General features: G+C 42.1%; 1 protein-coding gene across 2 annotated transcripts in view; it reads left to right on the top strand.

Moving 5' to 3' along the window:
- Positions 1-17189, top strand: part of col2a1b (collagen, type II, alpha 1b) — a 49278-nt gene that overhangs the window by 25869 nt on the left and 6220 nt on the right. For both annotated transcript variants that reach the window (XM_041947150.1, XM_041947140.1), the window contains 22 exons: positions 884-982; positions 1245-1298; positions 1819-1872; positions 2278-2331; positions 2525-2578; positions 2750-2794; positions 2884-2982; positions 5991-6098; positions 6199-6252; positions 6380-6433; positions 6635-6688; positions 6927-6980; positions 9581-9688; positions 10122-10175; positions 10280-10333; positions 10987-11148; positions 12524-12631; positions 15159-15266; positions 15568-15621; positions 15859-15966; positions 16570-16623; positions 16717-16824. In XM_041947150.1, coding sequence (XP_041803084.1) covers positions 884-982; positions 1245-1298; positions 1819-1872; positions 2278-2331; positions 2525-2578; positions 2750-2794; positions 2884-2982; positions 5991-6098; positions 6199-6252; positions 6380-6433; positions 6635-6688; positions 6927-6980; positions 9581-9688; positions 10122-10175; positions 10280-10333; positions 10987-11148; positions 12524-12631; positions 15159-15266; positions 15568-15621; positions 15859-15966; positions 16570-16623; positions 16717-16824 — 1701 coding nt within the window. The remainder of the gene's footprint in view (positions 1-883; positions 983-1244; positions 1299-1818; positions 1873-2277; positions 2332-2524; positions 2579-2749; positions 2795-2883; positions 2983-5990; positions 6099-6198; positions 6253-6379; positions 6434-6634; positions 6689-6926; positions 6981-9580; positions 9689-10121; positions 10176-10279; positions 10334-10986; positions 11149-12523; positions 12632-15158; positions 15267-15567; positions 15622-15858; positions 15967-16569; positions 16624-16716; positions 16825-17189) is intronic.

Below are 17189 nucleotides of genomic sequence, written 5' to 3'. Positions count from 1 at the left end.
TTGCTAAATGTGCTCTCTCATCACGTAATGACTCAAAAGTGGTTTCATCAAATTGAATTTCGGGAGACTCATCCACCAATTATCCACCAGGCCCATCCCCAGTGCCGTTTTTGTGTGCTTCAAACCGGCTCAGCTGTTTTTAGAGTGACAAAGTCTTCAACATTCACGTTCAGTTCATGGACAGGCTCCTCTTTCACCTCTTCATTCATTGTTTTTGGTCTAATCCATTTCTTAGCAGGCTGAAAAGTCCAATAAAAGTGTTCACCCCAAACGTCCTCACTGAGATATTTTCAATAAATCAGCTCCTCTCTTAGCTGTTGCCATTCACACATCATACAGTGCAACCGCACATCTTATGGTAAACTTGTGCTGCACTGTGATTACGCACTTCCTCATATTTGCTGCTTTTATGTCGGCAATGTGAACTTTATGTTTGCACCTTTGCAGTCCAGGGACTGTTTCATTAAAACATCGTGGTTTACTGACAGATTAAGACTGGCTGACTGAAGGACTGGCATCTGGTCGGTCTGATAATGATTGATGGACTGTTTCATAGGTTATTTCTGTGCTTGCTGGCTTTCCCAGTTTACCCCTGAGGGGCTTATTTATTTACAGCCAATTAAAATTTCTACAAATTGAGTAACTGTTGCATGTCCTTGGGTCAGGCCGGATATTTCTCTGCTCGACGCTAATCCCAAACCTCCAAACCCAATTCTGACCAGATCTTCTCAGCAATTACTGCCTTGCAGCCCCGATTTTCAGTCAAATCCACATGTGATTATATGTTTACCACTGTTGTTTACCCTCCACTGTCAGACCCAACTTTTTACTGTACTGTATATTGCTCAGATTAATAGACTTGATTTTTATTTGACTTGACCAGGGAGCTCCTGGTGAGGACGGTCGCCCAGGACCCCCAGGCCCACAGGGAGCCCGTGGACAGCCTGGTGTCATGGGATTCCCTGGACCCAAGGGAGCAACTGTGAGTAATTAACACATGAATGTGTAACCAAACTTAAAGTGTTTTCTGTATATGTTCACCTGCGTCAACATCACTTATTTTGGTCCAGCAGAACCCAACGACACACGTCCAACAACAAAAACTGGACTGCCGCTGAACAATTTCACACCATTTGATATGCACCACCTCGTGCACCCTCTCTCCTCCAGAAATAGATGCAGAACCGAGCCAATCAGCCGTGGCCCTGTGACTAACCGCCGCATTTTGTTTCTGTTGTGATTAGGGTGAGGCTGGAAAGTCTGGTGAGAAAGGACTGGGTGGAGCTCCTGGTCTGAGAGTGAGTCACTTCTCCTTTTGTGCTTTTAATAACTTCCTGCAGCCACTGAACTGGATCTTACATGTACCGTAATTAAAAAAAGGCAAAAATCATTAAGATAATATCATCACATTTTCACTGTACCGCCATCCTCTGATTGACACACTGTTTTCAACATATAAATATTCATGTAAATCACGAAAGAATCAGACATGGAACGTGTCCTGAAATACAAAACAGAAAGAAAGCACTTAAAACAAAAACAGAAAAATAGCTGCTGAAGTAGCGTAGACTGTGCTTTCATGATTATTCTCACAATAATCAAACAGGTTAAACTTTTGCCTTTTTTCAGTGGTTGTTATGTTTTCTCTAACATCTGTGACTCACCACCGATCTACTGTTATTTCTGTAGTTCAGCTTCCAGCATGCTGAAAAGCTCAATTATAGCTATCAGATGTCTATCTAGTTAAAAGCATCACCTTTGGCTTAACTGTTGATATCTATTTGTCTGCTCCCCCTCCTTCCTCCTTCTTCTCTTTAGGGTCTGCCTGGCAAAGATGGAGAAACCGGCCCTGCTGGACCCCCCGGCCCCGCCGTAAGTATCTCTGTCTCCCCCCACCCTACTCCATATAGCTTCAATAGTGATACTATCTTCCCCTTTTTCTCTGTGTGCACTTAGAAGCAGCCTTCGGTATCTCTGTTTCCCAGACTGCAACAACGAAAAGCTCTATTTTACAGAAAAAAATTGTCCTTGACACAAATGCCTGGACATTGTGGGACGGCATCACTGACTCACAGACTTTCAGCTTGTTTTGAAGTGTGTGCTTCAGTGCGCTGAACAGAATAAAGCCTGTTTAGCCGGAAATTATCCGTAAATGTCCATAAATGAACAAAAATGTGGCCGAAGCTTCAGACCATCTTAAACATCAAAGTCCTGTGTGATGTTCCTGACGTCTAGTTGACGATAGAAGTTGATCGTGTTGATGAATTATCTGTTTAGGGCCCCGCAGGAGAGAGAGGAGAGCAAGGACAGCCTGGTCCCTCAGGTTTCCAGGTGAGTCTGCTTCAACCTTCACCTGAAATCACCTGTTAAAGCTTATGAATGAAGGCAGCTGTTTTTTCCTCTTATAGCTGTAATTGTGTCGCTACATAAATATTCTGTTAAGCAACCTTGTGCTGATTTATTGCTGTTCTTATGCTTTTTGTTTTTCATTTCTGACTCTTTTTTGTGTCTCTGCTGTGCTTAGGGTCTACCTGGACCCCCTGGCCCCCCTGGTGAGGGAGGCAAGCCTGGAGACCAGGTGAGTGCGCTGTTTTCAGTGAAGTTTGTCTTATAAAGTCAGATAAAATCAGCGTTCAAAGACTGTAGAAAGCAAGTAATTTGGCTGACACAGTTATCCAAATGACTTCACTCCAGAACTGATCCTGTTTAGATAAAGGTTAGATGAAAAATAATCGTTCTTTTCTGTCAGGGTGTTCCTGGAGAGGCTGGAGCTGCTGGTGCCACCGGACCCAGAGTAAGTGGGCAGTCTGTATTAAACGTCACTCCTTGTTTGACTGACTGATTGTCAGACGCGCCGCTGATTGTCGCTGTGTCGCCGTTCAGGGAGAGCGCGGTTTCCCCGGAGAGAGAGGAGCTGCTGGCCCTCAGGGTCTGCAGGGACCTCGAGGTCTGCCCGGAACTCCTGGAACTGACGGACCCAAGGTGAGTCCAGCACCTGGTCTAAAACCAGATTACTATCACCTGAGGTGTTCTCTCACCGCTGGCAGATGTGCTTCTGTGGCAGTTTTCTGACACATTCTTATCACATGCAGCAGCAGTAACACGTTCATGTGAGCATGTGATTCAATGATTATCACCTCAGGTGTGGAGTGGAGCTCTGTTGACCTCGTTCAGTGTTTTTCCACAAATGTCATTCACTGGAGGTGATAAGTCATATCAATCATATCAATTTATGATCAATTCAGTTAGTAGATGACAGTCCATGTGGCATTTACCATATGAAACAGCGCCTCAGTCTTCCTGAAGGCAAACATCGTGTTTATAAGTGTATTATTATGGGATGCCACGGTGATTTGAGGCAGCAGCTCCTAGGATGTCACAGGATGACTCTGAGGGGTCACAGGATGACTAAAAGGAGAGAGAAGCAGAAAAATATACTTCTTTTCTTTTTCCAGAGCTCCCTCTAGTTTTCCCTCTAATCTTGATGAATTACTCGACGCTATTAGATTTTCAGGACTCAGGATATTATTAAAATCCAGCCATGTAGACCAGCAGACACTGTTTTGTTTTAGGGGTCTCAAGCTATGTATGTTGGGAAACGTCTGGCCCAGGGATGAGGGCGCCGACCATGAACTAAAACGACCTGGTTCGATTCTGGCCCGGGGATCTTTGTTGGCTGTCACTCCCCATCTCTCACCCCTCGTTTCCTGTCACCTCTCTGCTGTCAAAGCCCTGATAAAAGCAGACAAAAGCCCCCCCCCAAAAATAATTAACAGGGTTTAATTTTATTTTCTTAATTCTTTTAATGAGAAAAATACAATAAACATACATAAACCTGCGCAATCATATACATATATGCATACAAGCATACACATCTGGATATAAACATTATATCAGTATATGATGGGTAGGATACATATATGAATATAATACAGACAAAAACGGTTTAATTTATAGGGTTATTTTTATGTTTAACTGTATTTTTGATGTGATGTTATAAAGGAGACAGTCTTTATTTCTGTCGAGGAAACCCTGTATACTTATCGTTTGCATCAACGACTGCATATTTACCATTCTAAGGATCTGAACGATTCAAGACTTTTTCAGGCATTCAGATCCTACATTTAATGAATCCCTAAAATTGGAGTATTTTAAAGAGAAATCAGATCTTCTCTACATTTCTAAACAACCGGTAGCTGAGAGGGTTTTCCAGTCAAGCTGCAGCACACAGTCACTCGTTTTTCAGCCATCAACGCATTCCAGCCAGCTGCAGTAATTTGTCACAACTGCACTGTGAGTGAAGGAAGAGCTCAAAGCGGCTGCAGCTCTCACTTCTGGATTGTTATCTGGTCCGATAGAGAGGATGAGGATTAGAGAGCTGACACGAGTGTGATGGTGATGGAGGGGGGGTGAGCAGGCAGTTTGTGGAGGCTCGGTTCCGGGCGAGATGCAGAAGGATTTGCCGCGAGGAATAAATTCTACATCTGCCCCCGTCAGTAAGAACAGCGTTTGAATGTATTGACGGCCGACGTCGAGGCTGCGTGAGCCCCGTGGTTACAGCTCAATGACTGCAGATAGGCCGCAGCAGTCGGTGTCTGATCTCCCAGGCTGCAGCAGAAAGCAATGCTGATAAGCCTGAGGACTTCTGACCGGGACTGGGCCTGGTGGTCTGCATTTGCCTCCATTATCTCGGCTTTGATATGTGCAATAGAAATTTAGTCATGATAAAACTCCCATTTCTAAATCAAAAGAACACGTGGAATTTGAGATATTGGAAAGTTCACAGGACGGTTAAGTGAGTAGTTACTAAAGAACAAGTGAGGAATTAATCTTTAATTAATTAATTTATGAATAATTGTGATTTGAGGAAAATGTCGTAGATAATGATGATTCACTAGAGAACAGCCAGTGAGATACTATATTAATGGATCGTTAGGTAATAATGTGTTTTAACGTAATGAAGGATTACTTAGTTACTGCTCAGATCTATCACTTCAGCACAAAATGAGTAACTAATGATTATGTAAGGATTATGTAATCAGTAATTAATGACCCATGAAGAAAGTGGTCAGTAATTATTACCTAATGATCTGTTAACGTGGTATCTCCCAGTCTGTCCTCTAGTGAGTCGTCGTGATCTGCTAAACAGTCCTCAGATCACACTTATTCAGATATTATTCACTAATCGTTAATTCATTTACTCATTCCTCACTCGTCCCTTGGCAGTTACTCACATTTCTGTGTACTTTATTGTTGAGCTGCAACAATCAATCGATTAGTTCTCAGCCACTAAATTAAGCGATTAATTGGTTTGAGTAATATTTGAAGAAAAGACAGTTAAAATTGTGCATTCCGGCCTCTTAAATGTGAATCTTTTCTGGTTTCTTTACTCCTCTGTGGCAGTAAACTGAATATCTTTGGGTTGTGGAGAATTTTTACAATTTTCTGACATTTTTCACACCAAACAAATAATTATTTAATCAAGAAAATTATCAGCAAATTAATCGACCGTGAAAAGTTATTTGCCGCCGTACCTCATTGTAAAGTGTGACTGAGATATTTTTTTATGTCTAACGCCAATCGGCTAGTTGGTTTCTTGTTTCTTGTCCACTTTAAAGCTGGTTAAGGTTTATTCTGATCCAGCAGGGGAGCAACCTGTGTCCGGGGAATAACACTGAACTGATGGGTTTTCCTTCTCTAAACCCTGAACAGAGCGTGCAGAGACAAAGATGAGCGTGGGTCTCTTTGTAGAACCCGTCGGTGACTTTTCGCTGAGTGACAGCGCCGCTTTTTGTGTTTCTGACACGCATAGAAATAAACACAATGTCTCGGAACAAGCTCACAAAAGTCTGGGCTGTGGACGAGAACTGTTCGACACATCTGGTGCATACGCTCAGTCATTCGGTACACGATGACCCTGAAGTGCACTTCCTGCCTGTGTCTGTAGCCTCTGCGTGACATCTTCTTCATGTGTTTCTGCTCCATCACAGGGAGCCATCGGACCTGCTGGTGCTGCTGGAGCTCAGGGACCCCCCGGCCTGCAGGGCATGCCTGGAGAGAGAGGATCTGCCGGCATCCCTGGACCCAAAGGAGACAGAGTAAGCCACCGTGGGAACAAAGTGTCAACCACTGAATATTTAATCCCACACCTCTGCCAGGTGACTGACTTGTATTCTTGTCTCTTTTTAATCCTAATAGGGCGACATTGGAGAGAAAGGACCTGAAGGTGCTTCTGGCAAAGACGGTGCTCGAGTGAGTGATTGTCATCCGTTTTGATTTTCATGAGCGATAAGAAAGTTAAATTCCTTTGTTTTTACAAATAGCAGCTGATTTGAAACTTTTGCAAGTCTTAACACTGTCTTCCTGATTCCTGTCACAGGGTCTCACTGGTCCCATTGGTCCTCCTGGTCCTGCTGGTCCCAACGGCGAGAAGGTGAGTGTTACTTTATTTATTTCTAATAATTTGTTGGCAAGCTATGACTGTAAAATTTTCTACTAGAGGCTTTCATTCTCATACTGTTGAGTTGAATTTAAAGGCTGCTGTCGGTATCCAGCTGTGTTTGACTGCACATCTGTCTGAACCCACTGATCATGGCTCAGTGTGTGTTGCTGATGCTTCTCTGTTTCCTTACAGGGTGAATCTGGTCCTGCTGGTCCTTCTGGAGCTCCTGGTACCCGCGGTGCTCCTGTAAGTGTCACAGTTTTTGCTTTAGAGCCAATCACTTTGTAAGAGTAAAGGCGGCAGCTTTAACATTAGCACAACCTCAATTCCAGCGTCGCAACTTATTTTGGACTTTTGGACGTATCCAACTTATTTTGGAGTATGGGTTGTAGCTGTCTGTGTTGGAGTTTGGAAGCTTTTATCAGATCAGTCAGCACTGCAGCCTGAACTAACCTCTGTGGTTTTGTTGCCTCTCCTCTTTCAGGGTGACAGGGGTGAGACCGGACCTCCTGGGCCTGCTGGATTTGCTGGACCCCCTGTAAGTAACTCTGACCAGCTCTTAGCACTTCAACCCGAAGAGCATGACTCCAGGGTCATGGACTAGATATCAGTATTCTGTTCACCATAACTCCACTATTCACTCCACTGAAGAGGCAAATATTGTACTTTTTACTCCATTTATTCGATAATATTAGATACTTGTACAGATATAATCAACATATAATATTGCACATTAAGGTAAAACTTTATTGATCCCTGGGGGAAATTCACAATCTATGCAGCAGATAAAGTACAGAAAAAAAGTTCAAATTAGCCCCAACTTTATTAGCTTTAACATTAAAGTGATATAAACATTAATGCATCAGTAATCATAATTCAGTCATATAATTCTGTGGGCCATTCTGCATAATGAGAACTTTTGCTTTTGCGAATTTAAGTATATTTTGATGTGAATGCTTTTGTACTTTAGAGATTTTAATTTGAAACACAGTATTTGTACACTTGTGTTTCATTAGTGAAACTGTGTGAAGCTCAGAAAACACAAGATTGTACAAAATACCAACAGCTTGTCTTTCTAAAGTTGAGTTGAACATAAAAACTTGTACCTAGTAACACAAAGTTAGTTAGTAAAATCTTAAACTCAGCCTTTAGTAATTTCTCTCTATTGAAAATAAAAAAAGATCAAATGTTTCATTATTGGATTAAAGCGCAGTAGGTCTATAACAGATAACCTCAACGTCTTGATAAAAATCAAATCAAGTTTCAGGCAAAATGTGGTGATTTTACTCTCTAGATAAAAAAAAAACAGATACAAAACCTAACTGCGTGTTTTGCTGCCTGGAAAATGAGACTAAAGCTTTAATTGATTTTTGTTTCACCAAAAAGAGTCACGAGCTGAGAGATGACAGACAGCTTTTCTTATTTCAAACCTTTCTATTCCTGCTATCTGGGAACACTCTGATCTAATTGTCTTTTACCTCCGTTTTAGGCCTCTGTGAGGCATTTTTTTATCTTGACGCAGGCCTTGTTTCCTCAGTGTATTATTCTTTGGAGAAAAATTAGTGTGTCGACAGTCGGAAGTCTTCGTATCACTCATCCACTAAGTCCCCTGCAAAGACTCCGGGCAAACATCAAATAAATGTTTTTAATAAGCTGCACCCTTCCAAAAGCATTTTCATCAATATGTTTGTGACAGCACAATTTATCAAACATTTTTTTTTATGATTAATTATTGAATTTATGTCAGGATGAATCACACTACATGGTGTCTAAATCATTTTAGTTCAGGGCTCTCAGTCTGTAACATCCCACCTCATTACCGCAGAGACTGAAATACACAACGATGCTACATAAAACATCAGCTGCTCTTATGAAATATTTTTAAAGTTCACTCTTGCACACTTTTTCTTTAATTGTTGTAAAGCTGCATCTATCCAAGCATTGCTAACATTAGCCACCATAAGCTACTGCTCATACCAGACCAACTATAGTCTAATCAGCAAAATCATGAGTGTGTTAAACTGAGCTTGAGTGTGTTTTATTGCTCAGGAATTCAGTTTTTCGTCTATAGGAGGAAGAATAAATTATTTCTTCTATCAACAGTTACATAGTTCCATGTTTGTTTATATGTGACAGTTCAAATCTTCAGTGTGAACGAGTAAAGTTTAGTGGTTGTAATGTGTGTTGGCTTCTTGTTGGTCACTCGTTTGATTCAGATTTAAAGCACAATGTTATATGCATTCTTCATCTTAATGCTCCAGCAATTTAGTATTGCACTAATGTCACTAAGCAGAAATCTGCATATAAATGCAGAATCTGTAGGTAAGGGACCAGATGTTGTTATCAGAAGCGTTCTGGTTTCCGTTTGCAGTCCCTTTATAGCTCAAGTAGTACTGACCAATCATGTTTGAGCGGGCTTTGGTTGCATGCAGGTAAACAGTTTGTGCAGAGAGTAAAAGAGGCGAAATGCTTTGATTAGCTTTTTACTTCCTTTTTTTTATTCATCTGCAGATATCTGTTTATAGTGATTAGCCATTCTCTCCATTCTCACGTCACAAGCTGTTAATTGGACTGTAAACAATGCTCAGCACAGGGAAGAGGAAGTCTGGCCTGGATATCGGTTATGCACAGCCTGCACTGAAAGCCCCCTGACACTGGTTGTTGCCCCCAGAGGCTAAACGGTTGTCAGAGGTTAGCTGATGGGTTCCTAGATGGATATTGCTCTTCGGTGAATTAGGAAGGCAACAGCATCAGAGGATAAAATATTCTGAGTTTTTGTCCTTAATATAGGTCAGGCTCCAAAAACACTGGATCCTACATTTCCCATAAGGCAACTCAGTTGTACCTTTGTATTGTACTCTCTCTGCCTGCTAAATCCTCAAACCTGTAGTTTGCAACGCAGACTTTCTGCTATAAATTGTGAGTCCTCACGCATAATGCTTTTGTTTTCACAGGGTGAGCACTGCGAATCATAACTAGTAAACTGACCTTTATGTGTAAAGGCAGTGGAGTGCCCCTTTAAACCACTTTCAGTTTATGGATTCAAGAAGCATGGTCCTCCTAAACAAATCACTCAGTCACAAATCTGAACATCTTACGTTTTTCATTCATTCAGCTGCTTCTGTCTTTCTCTCTCAGGGTGCTGACGGTCAGCCTGGAATCAAGGGAGAGCAGGGAGAGTCTGGACAGAAGGGTGATGCCGGTGCCCCTGGACCCCAAGGACCCTCTGGTGCCCCTGGACCTGCAGTGGGTGTCTCTCTAGAATTAGTTACATGGTTGCTGAAGCAAACAGCTCTGCCTAAGCCCTATTTAATGAGGCATTCTGCCAAACCTTGGATGTTTACAGCCTGGTGAAATTTTTCATAATCAAAAACATTATACAACAGCGAGACCGCCACTGATTGGCAGTCTTTTTATGAGAAGAGAAAGGTGTTATCTCTGCACAAAATCTGCAGAAAATTCCTCTTTTATTCTCACATTCCAACATTTGTGTCGTAGTGAACATCAAGTCAGAATGAAAGCTGTCCTTGTCACAGATTGTGCCGCAGCAGGCGGAATAAAAACTAGCTGAGGCGGACGCAGCCGCCACTGATCCGAACAGATTAGAACATTTTGCTGTCATTCATAAAACAAAAAATACATGTCAGACAGTAATGTAACAGTACGTGCTCTGTTCCAGGGTCCTACAGGTGTTTCTGGACCTAAAGGTGCTCGTGGTGCTCAGGGACCTCCTGTAAGTGACCTCCCTTTGACATCGCCTTCAGTTCATTTATTGTTTTCTTTTTGTCTCGCAGTGGCACATGTAGAAACCGTCTTTTTGTTGGGTTGTTTTTTCAGGGTGCCACTGGTTTCCCTGGTGCCGCCGGCCGCGTTGGACCCCCTGGTCCCAATGTAAGTTCACAACTACACCCTTCATCCACATGGCCGAGCCCATAACCATAATAATAAATAGATGTAGCACACTTGTTTTGTTATATATGTTTAAATGTTAATATTTGCAGTCTACTGTTTTTTAAATAAACTTCTAGAATAAATAAAGTCAGCCTTTATTATACACTGCAGAGATACTGGCTTCATTGTTCATTCCAAGTGTGAAATTGGGTACAGGGAAGAAGAAGAAGAAAATTTTGCTTGATTTATCTTTTGAAAGCAGGTACCAGGTGCAGCAGAACAGATACAGGAATGTTTTCTGAAAGCCACCTGACTTATTGTCACCCAAAAATCCTTATTAATTTGCACCTGTATAGCATTTACCCAGCATGTCTGACACTGTGGGAGCTGTTGTAGTTTGCTGAGAATATTTTTAGAGACATGCTAAAAGAAAGTGCCACAAACAAGTCTGATCCTGTGAGGCTGCTGACACAAGATATGTGTTAATAAAAGTTATTTAAAGATGCGCAGACGTCCTGGAGCTCGACAAAATAATAGAAACTGCGATCCCACATTCTGTAAACATGATGTGTGTTTGTTTACGGGTGCTTCTACAACATAGAATTGACTGTATTATAATTTCATTTAATGGGTGTTATGTCTTCCTCCTCTAGGGTAACCCTGGACCTGCTGGTCCTGCCGGCCCTCCTGGTAAAGATGGACCCAAGGGTGTGAGGGGAGATGGTGGACCCCCAGGCAGACAGGGTGATGCTGGGCTCCGCGGTCCTGCTGGGCCTCCCGGAGAGAAGGGAGATGCCGGAGAGGACGGTCCCCCTGTGAGTTTGTCGTACTTTAATCATATTCCTCCATATAACACTCAAGGCACTGTGTAATATGGAACTTACTGACCTTGTGACGCTTGAAATACCACTCCAGCCCCTCCGGCACCCACATGTTTAGCCGTGTTCTCTCCACACTGCACATCTCCTTGAACAAGGTGAACACAGGTGTCCATTATAGAGAGAAGAAAATGATTAAATGTCTTTGTTTCCTTCATTTCTGTGGACTTTTACATAGCTCTTTCAGCCCAAAGAGCCAATTTCATCAGTAATGGACAGCCGCCGAGCTCTCTCTCCATTTAATAAATACACAGAGCTGTCGGTGTCCATCACTGACTGTAATAGCAGACCAAGACATGTGACAGCACAGGGCAGCACAGGCCCAGTGACAGGCTAATGACAGGACCCCGGGCTTTTACCTCGCCTGCACTCAGCGCTACGTACACACAGCCGTCACACATGATGACGAGTCCTGTCAAGATAATGACACATCACCGATGACTGCACACTCAAACATGAAGTTAACATCTGTGTTCGGACCCATCCCGTGTATAGATTACATACATTAAATCCTGTGCCATGCATCAACACGGTGGGGTCTCAGTCAGCTGAATGGCGTGTCTCAGGGGTCACTCTGAGTCAGGTGTTTATTGCGAGCGTGGGTTAAGGGAGCTTTCGCTGCATGCTGCGGCGGACGGAGCAGGTGATGTCGATGTTGATCTGCGTTGCTGGAATTGGGAGGTGTAAAATCCAGGGTGGAAAAATCGACATATGATATAAATCAAGTAAAGAAGCAGAATGAATGAAACAGAAATAAGAAAACCAGAACCCAAATAAAACTTTCTCAAACACAACCACGAAGACAAAACTCCAGGAGATCACAGCTCCCAGCCAAGAAATAGACATAACCCCCCTTCTGTTGTTATACAGATTAAAGAAGTGTGTTATAGCATGTTAACCAGTGAGCTTTAGAGATGCTAGTAGATGCTAGTAGATTAGATTAGCTCGATCAATGAATTGGCCATATGGATCTATCACCTGATATCATCTTATTGCACATATATTGGGTGTGGCACATTTGTCAGCAACAAGAAATTTCAGTACAGAAATACCAAAGAGATTATTAAATAATAAGAGGTCCTTTAGGAACAATGCCACTGAGTCATTGAGAGCACTGTAAAATGTTTTACTCAGTACATATCTTGGTAATAATTCTTTAAAATAAAATGAAAAATAAAAAGTGAAGGATCCTTATCAAAAATCTTGTGTCTGTAATTAACAGATTTCTGTATACATGCAAAAATGAACCATAATTAGAATGATACCACATGATTTGGCTTTTAATACTCACTGATCTCTCTTTTCCTCTCAGGGTCCTCTCGGGCCTTCAGGTCCTCAGGGTCTGGCTGGTCAGCGTGGTATCGTCGGTCTGCCTGGACAGCGTGGTGAGAGAGGCTTCCCTGGTCTGCCCGGACCCTCTGTGAGTGACACACTGCCGGCTTTATCAAATAATTTAACGCACAGCAGCTGTTTTTTTTATCGATTAATTTTTCACAATGCATTGATTATTTGTTTAGTCTAGAAATGTCCGTAAATAGTGAAAAGAGCCTGTTACAGTTTACAAGGTGGTGTCTTCAAATGGCTTGTTTTGAAGGAATGTGTAACATATTTAATTCACAATAACAGCGCTGAAACAGTTCTGTCAATAGAATGTTAACCCAACAGCCTGCATCCATCCAACTGGTGGACAGAATTTATTTTGATGATTGATTAATTCTAAGCAAAAATCACCAAGTTTCAGCCTCTTAATTTTGTGTCTCTGCTGCTTTTCTTTGTTTTTTGTGATTGTAAATTTCAATTGTGCCACTGAAGAAAACACATGAGTGTCTATCAACTTGTCTTTTCATAAACTGCCCCGCATTGCTCTTTCCACTTTGACACTTCACGGCTCAAACGATTAGCCAATTAATCGAGAGGATATTTTGCAGATTGACTGATGCTGAAAATAGTCAGTTGCAGCCCTTAACTTTGTTAAAATGGAGAAAAGCGGCCAGCAAAATAGTTATCGATTAGTGCACATGAGCAAATGTGTCAAAATAGGTTTTGGCATTGTGACTTTTACTGCAATGTTGATTGGTTGAAGGGAGGATTATTAAACATCAGATGGTCACTGCTGAGTTCTATACAATGTGAGGTGTTTCTCTTTCTGTTAACCTTAAAGATGAAAACAGGCTGTTAGCTAATACATATTCATGAATCTGCCCTTGGAGCACCATGTTCACAAGGCCTGATGTTTTGTGACTCTGCACAGGGGAACGTAGACGGCCCACAGACAGGCTGTGGACTGTCACTCCGCAGTGGCCTAATTGGATCAAAGTCAGATCACATCTCACATGAGCCGCTACTTTTCTCCTGGTGAACTGACTCCATTTGATGTTCAGCGTGACATGTGACAAGAAGGCTCCCCTGCTTACATCTCACACCATTTGATACGTGATATGAGCCATGTCCCCTACTTACAGCATCTCAGTGGGCATGTCCTTACCATTCATTATTCATCAGAGCGGATGAAATGGGGGGGCCAAGAAATGATGCTAAACCCACCCAGGAATGTTCCAAGCAGAGAATATGCAGAAGTGATGTTTGAACTGCAGAGTTGTTCTGTGACCGTCGGCTGTTTGGTCCCTTTGAAGACAGCAGCTGCTCAGAGTTTGAGCAAGTACGAACACCTGTATTACTGAAAGGAGGCAATCTTTAGTTGTGCCATGTTTCCGTCCTTGAATTTGATCATTTTTGTTGATAAGCATGAAAGGATGGAGCAAATTTTCACAAAGAATGAGGAGAAAATAGCCTCTAATCAGTTTTTCAGGTAACTGGTTGTCATCTGGTTTGGTCGTGGGTAAATTAGCATGCCAAGTGGGTTGTGCAATAATTAGATTGCAGATAATTAGTAGATAATTGACAGCTGAACCTTTCAAACATCTGAATGGACAAACACACCATTCCCAAGGCTGTGACTGGTCTTTGCTTCCAGTTTTCTAACTGAAAAACATGGCAGCCAACACAAATTTGTAAATAAATCTGAGGCGATCATGCTGCATTTTATACAGTGTTATACACATTTTATATCATCACACATCAACCTTTTGTATATGTGTGTCCATTTTTAAACATTTTCTACCTGACAATCATTTCACTGGGATCAAAATGTTTCCACTTAAATAGATTTGTGCTGTTGAGTCAGTGTGCAGCTGCTTCTCTTTTCCGTCTGGAAACTTTGCCAAAACTATTGACCAAAAGCTGTTTCTAAATAAATCTGAGGCATTAAGAGGCCAAGCAGTTGCAAAAACATCACTGCAACACATGGTAATAGCTGTAGCTTTATAGCTGTTAACAAGGTTTGGGCGTCTGTGGAAGCGGCAGTCATGTTGCCATGTAAACATTTAACGATCGATCTGGTACCTACAGAAGCTGACTGGTCTAATTCAATGCGCGAGTGGTTGTTTTTAAGCTGTCGTTTTGCAGCAAACACTGAGCTTTTGAGACGCAGACTGGCTGGCCAACAGTGAAGTGTTTTGATGTAAGTCAAACTGTTGTCATTGTGGGAAAAGCCTCTCAAATGGATTTAGTCCATCATATTTTCGAGCTGGCTGTAGTTATGAGGAGTCACCACTGATTTTGCAGAATGCTTCAATGGAAAAAGGTTTAATAAAAGCTGGTCCTCATCTCCTCATCTGAGGACCCCCCTGCACACAATACCCCATTTTGCCCTTATCAGTGTGATATATCAGCCCGTGTGCCAGGTGATCTAACCCGGCTGTTCAATGTGATGTTTCCAAAAGCAGTGATTCACTGGGATGTTATCTGAATATAAAATTACAGAAGAGCAAGTGAACGCACCAGTAGATGAATTACATGATGAGTTGTGTGTCCGGGCAATTCATGATGCCCTATAATTTGACAAATCTGGTTTAGGTGTAGTAATGATTCCTCTTCTCTCCTCTCAGGGTGAGCCTGGAAAGCAGGGAGCTCCAGGTGGTAGCGGAGACCGTGGACCCCCTGGACCTGTGGGACCACCTGGACTCACTGGACCTGCCGGAGAGCCTGGCAGAGAGGTCAGACAATGAGCAACACACAGCATACGTGTGTGTGTGTCTGTGTGTGTGTGTTTGGATCCACATCCGCCACTCTGCATTTAGTCCATGACTGAAATGACAAAACCTATGGCTGGAGGCCAAGTTGATTAAAATGCACTGCGATTTACATCATGTATACATTTGCATTGTGTTTGCACTGTATTTTTAATGCGCTTTGTTGGAGAAGGGTTCATTATTCAGCTGATCAGTATTCAATAGGACATCTGGCTTGGTATTGGTGGAAGCTGTTAACACTTAACATCGTTCTGTCATCTGATAGGGCAACCCTGGATCTGATGGACCTCCCGGTAGAGATGGTGCTACTGGAATCAAGGTGAGAAAAACACAATCATGCTGCTGAGACTCAAAACCCCTTTTAGATATGCTGCCGCTCAGAATAGAGATTATGCTCTTATTCCTCTTGGTATGTCATTAAAATATGAAATGCACAAACACAAATACTGTACCCTGATGAAAACACCATCTAAAGCAGTAAACAGCAATAATCCCACCTTAGCGTACCGCGTAGCTTTTTTCTGACATGACTGATTTTTCTGCTGTTGTGCTGCAGGGAGATCGTGGTAACACTGGTCCTGCCGGTGCTCCTGGTGCTCCAGGTGCTCCTGGTGCTTCTGGCCCAGTTGGTCCCACAGGCAAACAGGGAGACCGAGGAGAGTCTGTGAGTAGCGACTCCAACACAAGTGAAACAGCAATGTCGTCTCTTTACAGCATTGGTGTTTTCAAGGGGTGAAATTTGGATCTTACTGTGAAATAAAGAGCAGAGGTGGATTTTTCACCTACTGGAAGTTAGCATATGGTCTGATGGCACATAATTACAGAGAAGGATGTGTCAAGTGTTTTATCCTTGACTAACTGACCCTTGTTAAAGGTAATTTTTTCTCATTTATATGTTTATTCAGTGTGTGTCAGCAGAGGTTTTCTACTATTTAACATTATTTGGTCCTAAAATTCACCTTGTGGAAAAAATTGTTGTATTCCAGAAGACATGTTTGACCTTAAGGCTAAAAAGAATGCTTTTGGAAAGTTGAACAGTAGTACTGTTTAAGCGACAGAGGTAGATAATAGTACCATTAAAATATGTGTTCATGAAGTACAGTATATACACACACAACATGTTAACAGCCAGTTTAAACAAGGAAATGAGGGTCACAATCCACAAACATGTACTCATTTCATAAAAACATGTTAATATCAACAGATGATATGACAGTAAATGGAATCTGTGCTCCAATAACAACCATCTTTTATTTTTCTTTCAAAGGGTGCACAAGGACCTGCTGGACCTCCAGGACCTGCTGGAGCCAGAGGAATGCCTGTATGTATCTTTCAAAACATAAACACACACACTTACATGCTCAGTTTCAGCCTGTACCTTTTCCTAATTAGGCTGTTGTCCACTTGTTCTCAGGGACCTCAAGGACCCCGTGGTGACAAGGGTGAGGCTGGAGAGACCGGTGAGAGAGGACAGAAGGGACACAGAGGCTTCACCGGTCTGCAGGGTCTGCCTGGACCTCCGGTAAGCATCCAGACTAAATGTAAATCTATGTGTGTCCAGACCTTTGTGTTACACCTTTCATATTCATTTCTCCTCATCATCCCTTGTTTTCACTCACAAGTAGAAATAGGACATTAAGTATCAGGGTATCTGTGTTTTATGCCACTTATCCAGATCCTGCTGCATTCATTTCATTAGAAATGATTGCTGTATACTGCTGGGAAGTACTGAAAAAATGATATAATAGTAATGAATAATTCAAGGTCATATTGTCCCTACTGGGTTTCCATCATACTTTCATGCTTTGAACCATATTACTGTGAAATGGCTATTAAAATGCATCATGTATGGTATTAAAAAGGCCTTAAATAGTCTTAAAAACCCTG

Source organism: Chelmon rostratus, chromosome 2 (genome assembly GCF_017976325.1).
Source record: "Chelmon rostratus isolate fCheRos1 chromosome 2, fCheRos1.pri, whole genome shotgun sequence".
NCBI classification, from domain to species: domain Eukaryota; kingdom Metazoa; phylum Chordata; class Actinopteri; order Chaetodontiformes; family Chaetodontidae; genus Chelmon; species Chelmon rostratus.
This window is presented reverse-complemented; position numbering and strand designations above follow the sequence as displayed.